At 32.6% G+C, this 7,500-nt stretch overlaps 1 protein-coding gene across 1 annotated transcript in view; it reads left to right on the top strand.

Annotated features, from left to right (window-relative positions):
- The window catches only part of LOC137649755 (equilibrative nucleobase transporter 1-like), a 26,123-nt gene that overhangs the window by 4,584 nt on the left and 14,039 nt on the right, over positions 1-7,500 (top strand). The window contains exons 2-3 of the mRNA XM_068382700.1: positions 3,309-3,584; positions 6,103-6,289. Coding sequence (XP_068238801.1) covers positions 3,327-3,584; positions 6,103-6,289 — 445 coding nt within the window. The 5' untranslated portion in view covers positions 3,309-3,326. The remainder of the gene's footprint in view (positions 1-3,308; positions 3,585-6,102; positions 6,290-7,500) is intronic.

Here is a 7,500-nt window from a genome sequence, read left to right as displayed (position 1 = left end):
ATACTTGATGTACTAATCAGCATTTGTGAATGGTCAAATGATGATAATCCTGAATTAACAATTTACGAAATCACTACTTAGATTCCTTGACATCACTGACACTTTCATGTGGTCTGAGTATTTGTCAATTCTTATTAATCCTTATAATATTGACATCAGGGGAGGTATATGTCATTCTGAAAGATGTAGACAAAAACTCAGTCGTGTTAAAGATTTGATATAGGATGTCAACCTTTGTACATCCTCTTCCAAAAAAATCTTTCACATTTTGGCAGGTTTATAAAAGATTAGCAAAATTAATATTGTTCACCATTTTACTATGGAAAATTGAGTTTTATTGGCTAATGAAAAGACTTAAGTTTATGGTATTAAAGTAAAGGATTTATTTAAATGTAATTTTTTAAAATGAATTTAAACTTCGAAGGTGAGTTAAATTCTCCCACTTTAATCCTACCATGAAAATAAAGAAGCCATTAAAAATTAACCCGGACTTAAAACAAGCTTGCTCAAGGAGTGTTTTATATCTCATATTTCAACGACGCGTGCCACACACACACAAACGTACACACTTAAAAGCAAGAGCACCCACTGTTACAGATACGTTAATACGCACATTCTCATACACGTAAATAGGGCTTACATACAAACACACTTACAGAAATAATAAGGTTAACAGAATAAAATAGTCTTCTATTCTGTGATGCCACCCGGTACTATATTCATTTTTTTAAATGAGGCGCAATTGCACCGACTCGCAGCGGTGCCCTTTTAGCTCGGAAAAAATTTCCTGCTATCTTGTTGGTTAGAATTATCTTGTCCAATCAATCAGCGAGCTGGAAACTTCGAGCTGAAAGGGCACCCCTGCGAGCTGGTGCAAATCTCCCTCGCTAAAAAGAATTGACTATAGGGATCTTGTAAGATACAATTCTGATATCTGACGTAAAAGTTTCTATTTTATTTAAATGCATTAAAGTTTCTCTTCAACATTAGGAGTATATCTATTACATAGAGCATAGCACTCTCACACCGACAGCAATTTTTCGAGTTCAGTGTTCCTCAAGCAATAATCTCTCATATGTGTGTAGTTAGAAATCAAGACACCTGGCAAGTGAGGAGGATAAAAGATGTATTATAGCCACGATATGAAAACAGAAACAAAAAGTGAAATCCTTAAAGGTTTAATTTCAAGTTTGTTAATGATCCCAGAAAAGTCGGATTTAAGATTAGTACAGGATTACTAGTAAACAGTTTATGGCTTAGACTCAAATAATGACTTTGGGTACTGGTAATTAAATTTACTTTACCCCAAAGATTTGTTGTGGAATCCTTTTCAATTACCTACAGTATACCCAAGGTCATATTTCAAATCTAAGCCATGGCTTGTTTCCATTACTTCTGTAATACCGGTATCCCCTTTTCTTGAATTCGACTTATCTAGGTTCATCAAGAAACTGGCGCTATATAAAGATGTTTTTGTAATACTGTTTTCAGTGTCACTCCAGTGATTTCACCAACATGATGAAAGCACTAACTTTAGATAGTACTTTCTTATATATATATATATATATATATATATATATATATATATATATATATATATATATATATATATATATATATATATATATATATATACATATATATATATATATATATATATATATATATATATATATATATATATATATATATATATATATATATATATATATATATACATTATTACTAGCCAAGTTACAACCCTACTTGGAAAAGGAGGATGCTATAACACTAAACCAGGGAATATACCTCAGTGAGGAAAAGAAATCAGAAAACAGATTAGCGTGCCCGAGTGTACCCCCAAGCAAGAGAACCCTTACCCAAAACAGTGCAAGATCATGGTACAGAGGCTGGTTATGGCAATACCCAAGTCTAGAGAACAATTGTTTGATTGTGTAGTGTCCTCTTAGAAGAGCTGCTTACCATAACTAAATAGTCTCTTTTACTCCTAATAAGTGGAAAGTAGCTCCAGAATAATTGCAGCGCAGTAATTAACCTCTTGAGTGAAGAGGAATTATTCGATGATCTTAGTATTGTCAGGTGTATGACGAAAGACGAGAATGTGTAAAGAATAGGTCAGACTATTTGGTGTATGTGTAGGCAAAGAAAAAAATGATCCGTTGTCAGAGAGGTGTCCAGTGTATTTACATAAACACACGGTGCATACGTATATACATATATACTTATATGTATATATATATATATAAATATATATATATATATATATATATATATATATATATATATATATGTGTGTGTGTGTGTGTGTGTGTGTGTGTGTGTGTGTATATATATATATATATATATATATATATATATATATATATATATATATATATATATATATATATATATATGTGTGTGTGTGTGTGTATATATATATATATATATATATATATATATATATATATATATATATATATATATATATATATACTTATACATACGTATATATATGCATATATATATATATATGTATATATATATATATATATATATATATATATATATATATATATATATGTGTGTGTGTGTGTGTATATGCACAAACATTTATATCAACGACAAATCGCTGGAACATGCGATGACTCAAGATGACAGCATGCCGGGAGGAAAAAGGAAACGAAGAGTTGACTAGCACTTTCGTGTTATTTTTACGCCTAGTCAACTCTTCGTTTACTTTTTCCTCCCGGCCGGCTGTCATATTGAATCATATATGTATATATATATATATATATATATATATATATATATATATATATATATATATATATATATATATATATATATATACACATACATATATATGTTTGTGTCCCTGTCTGTGTCCAAATGAATTTATCATTACAAGACATAAATCAAGTTAATTACAGAATAAACTAGAACGGGCACTCGGTAGAGCATATACTTTCGCTTATATCATGTAGTATATCACAAGATCTATTCTACTTTCATGCAAATCAGATAACAATTGTGCACGATATGGGGAAAAAAGACTTTTTGAATTTCATAATCTTGGCCTTGATGTTTGACCCAAGCACTCCCAAAACCTAATCAAATTGTCCTTGGATCATGTAGAATCATCCAACCAAACTTCAAAATATTCGGTTGAATAGTTTTTGAGTTATACAAATCACAAACACATAGGCCTACAAACAAACCAATAAACACACGCCGTCTATCAAAACATAATCTTCTGACTTAATGAAACAAGTTTAAAAGAGTCTTCTCGATAGTTTTCTTATAATAGTTATTACTATTCATTCCAGAACATTACATGAAACAAGATGGCCTTCGCAGTATTGAAGCAGCCAGCATCGCTCAGGGAGATGTCGTATATTCGCCGATGGCTGGTCTTCTTCAGTGGGTTCCTCGAAACGGCGCTATGGTCCGGAACTATTTTCGGGTGGGCTTCACTGGTGCACATCCTGAAGACCCAAGGCGTCTTCAGCCATCTTTGCAGGGACGATTTCCAAGAAGGGTGGAACGAAACACTTGCAATTTCATTATCCAGTGATGAAGAAGCGTTCACAATTCCCTCTGCGGTAAGTAATAATAATAATAATAATAATAATAATAATAATAATAATAATAATAATAATAATAATAATAATAATAATAATAATAATAATAATAATAACAATTCTATACTAGCGTCATAGTTATTCATAGATACAGAATACATAATGACTGTCCAAGATATATTAGGTTAAAAAAAAAATGTAATGAATGCAATATCAACAATAATCATATCAATAATTATAGAGGTGGTATAAATACGGATATTTATACAACCGTAGCGATTTATTTCAGCTAGCATTGGGGACTAATAACTATATGAAATACAAATTAAAAAGAAGCTCATCAACCTTTCCATCACTAATATTCTAATCATTACCAATCTCGTATACTAATACTTGTATCCTTATTATTATTATTATTATTATTATTATTATTATTATTATTATTATTATTATTATTATTATTATTATTATTAATTTTTAATAACTCATCAAAACTCAGAAAATATTAAAAGATAAATGCCACCACTGTATGTAAAACCATCGACATATTGCATGATGAAAAATTTCTCCAGGGGTGAGAAAAGACCACTGTGCCGGGAACTCTTCCCTTCAGAGTAATTGCAAGACGTTGCATGTCCCTTTTTTAAAATCCCCTATCTAATAATATTGACAAATTATGCCCCATCATAAGTAAAGCCACGTCTATTTCACTCAATTAGCCTGGCAGTCTAGTGGAATGGTATATCATGTAGTTGTTAATGAACTGAAGTATGGGATTGCAGGAGAATGTCCTGAAATGTTTGAGCGGCAAAACGTTTTAATTTTGCTCTCACACCAACTCATTAATACAAATGTATATCATCGAGGGTATGCTATTTACATTGATTACCATGCTATCCACCGCTCATCTCTCCCTTGGCAAGATGGCGGCAGTACCAACGTATAAAACGCTTCCAGAAGGCTAACATCACTGACCACACAAACACTTGCACTTACTCCATGTGAAGATTGATTGACTGATTTAAAGTTTTCAGTATGCCTGAAAGTTTTAAATCAATCAATCAATCTTCACATGGAGTAAGTGCAAGTGTTTGTGTAGTCAGTGATGTTAGCCGCTTTCTGGAAGCGTTTTATACGTTGGTTTACAGAATCTATTTTTTTCTTACTCAAATGAGCGTATCATAGAGATGACATCACTGTTTTTGGAGATTACTCATTACGAATGATATGACTATATAAGAAGGGTTGACTCATACTCAGAAGCATATGTTAGTGATGATATAACTATGTAAAAGGCAACTTTTGATAATATAAACATATAATAGCGACAGCTTGGCTAATGTTGAGAAAATAGCTTATTATTCGTGCTATGACTGTTGATGTAGATAGATTGACTCATATTAAGAAATGTGTATATTTGCGATAAGAGGACTTTTTAAATTAACTCATACCACTGGAAGCGCGTATTAGTGATGATATAACTATTTAAGGAAAAGGGTGATTCTTTCTAATAAAAGACTGCAGTTATGATGATATGCCTGTTTAAAGAGAATTATTCACTCTTGCTAAGAGAAACATAAATTAGAGGTGATATGTCCGTTTGGAGAACAAGGTTAAGTCACAAAAGAACCGATTGTTATAATCTCTCTGGTAAAGACTGGGTGTTAAGAGAAGTTGTGATAATGGTGTTGAGTTTGTATAAAGAGAAGGGTTAATTCGTACTTACAGTAACGTATATTAGCAATAATTTGGCCTTTTAAAGAAAATGAATGACTCTCTTAGTGAGGCATTAAGTACTTATGACTTCTTGAGGATGAGGTCTAAGTCTTGTTAAGAGAACACTAGATTGATGTTCCTAGCAATGATTAGGTATTACCTTCAAAATTACCTTATTTTATTTAAATAAAAAAAATAAATAAAAAAATAAAGTTATAGTGAAATGGAAAGAGAATTGAGAGCAAAAATAGTGCCTTACATTTTTTACTGAAAGACAGAAGACCTGTGAAGCTCACATATTTGAAGACAAATAGTTAGTTGTCACTTTCTGCAGCCATCACGAGCTTTGCACTGCACATTATCATTAATTATCCACAATCGTACCTAAAGTTTTAAAAGATAGGCCCTATAAAACCTGACAATAACTACCCACAAAATAATTTCTATTCTTCATGATTATATTTTGACATAGAAACTCGTGTGACTCCCTAAACGTGTTAGCACAGTGCTTAATATAACGACAACTAAACTGCAAAAGCTGTCTGGCTCATGTAGGGGTAAGTCGTACCCTCTCCAGGTGGCAAGGAGTACCTTGCCAACTCTCAGGAAATCAACACATGTTTTAAATATAAGCTTCAAAGTCAGAGAAACCAGATGTGAGTAGACTTCCCCGTGCCATTAGAAGTTGAGGACCGATATCAATCTCCGTCGTTGGGTACGTTACAGTACACTACGTATTGCATAGTCATGTTCCTTTCTTTGGGACTGTGACCCATGTTTCTGTTGTTGGATGCTTCATTTATAATTCTCTTCCTTGCAATAGATTGCACGTGGGTGCAGAGCGCAAGATGAGCGGTTCGCCCTTATAGGAACCGTAGCTATGGTTCTCTATTCAACGCCAGGGATCCTTATCGGCTACGGCCTACACCACTTAGGCCAAGCCTTTACCAGGATCACGTCCAGTGTCCTGATATCGCTAGGTTTCGTTCTACTTTCCCTCACCAGTAAAGGTTTGTATGAAAAGTTAATTCTTTCTTGTAAAGGGGGATATCATTTCGAAAATATCTTCGAGGGTCAATAACTCCTTTAAGGATTTGATTAACTGGGAAATTAATTTTGGACTCAATCTTAAAATTCAATTCATAAAAACCGGCCATTTTTAATTTTTGCCCTTCATGGCCCTATTTTAGAACACCAGATGACCACTGATGAAATTTTGCTTTTGTGTTTAATGGTTGATATCTAGCGAAAGGAAAATTGTGCTTTTGATTTTGAAGGTGATTAAGGGCTCTTCATATCAATGGGTTCAGATTTTAAGTTAAGTTTTATGATTTTTCATAGATATTGTCAGGCTGAAGCAACGGCCAGCAACTTCGATTGTTTTATGTAGCATTTATGCCAATGTATATGAAAATCAAACTGCCTTTGGATTTACCAGTGGTAATTCTTCCAATGATGTTTGGAGTTTTGGAAAATTTGCTATTCATAGTTTCAATTATTGAAAAAAAGTAAAAAAAAAAAAAAAAAAAAATCTATAAGAAGGATTGCCATTCCGCCAGAAGTTAATATAATATCACCCGTTAAAACCATACATTATATTAGCATATGATATCTGGTGAACATGCGTTGAATAGAAGCATTTCGTGAAGCAAAAATATTAACTAATGAGTCATTGAGATATAACTTCTAAATGATGTGAAATACAGCCAATAGGAGCGAAGAAAATGAAAATGCGTCCTATGATGGTGAGATTTCTATTTAAAAGAAAAAAAATCGAGGATGTCGTGAACATTTTGATGATTAAGTGGAGAAAAGAAGATAACTTTGACGTGGCCTGTTGGATACGCCTTTAGCAAATGAGTTGTTGAAAAGGGTTGCGCCATATGTGATATACATTATATTAGGGTCTTTGAATCAAGGGTGTAAGCCACGAGCTAAATGGTATCGTCTCTGTCATGCCAGCTTCCTGGACCAGGGTTTGATTCCCTTGCCGGCCCTAGGCTATTGTCTTTGAGTGGTTTCGCCTTGGGACTCTGATCCTGAGGTCGGTAAGTTAATGCAGACATTAAGATATTGAAATATGTGACTTATTTTTATATGAAAAACACGTCTAATTGTGCAAAATTCATCATATAGGCTATATACTTGTATATATATATATATATATATATATATATATATATATATATATATATATATATATATATATATATATTATACA

This window comes from Palaemon carinicauda, chromosome 11 (genome assembly GCF_036898095.1).
Source record: "Palaemon carinicauda isolate YSFRI2023 chromosome 11, ASM3689809v2, whole genome shotgun sequence".
NCBI classification, from domain to species: domain Eukaryota; kingdom Metazoa; phylum Arthropoda; class Malacostraca; order Decapoda; family Palaemonidae; genus Palaemon; species Palaemon carinicauda.
The sequence above is the reverse complement of the archived record's forward strand: the minus strand, read 5'-3'. Positions and strand labels throughout refer to the sequence as shown.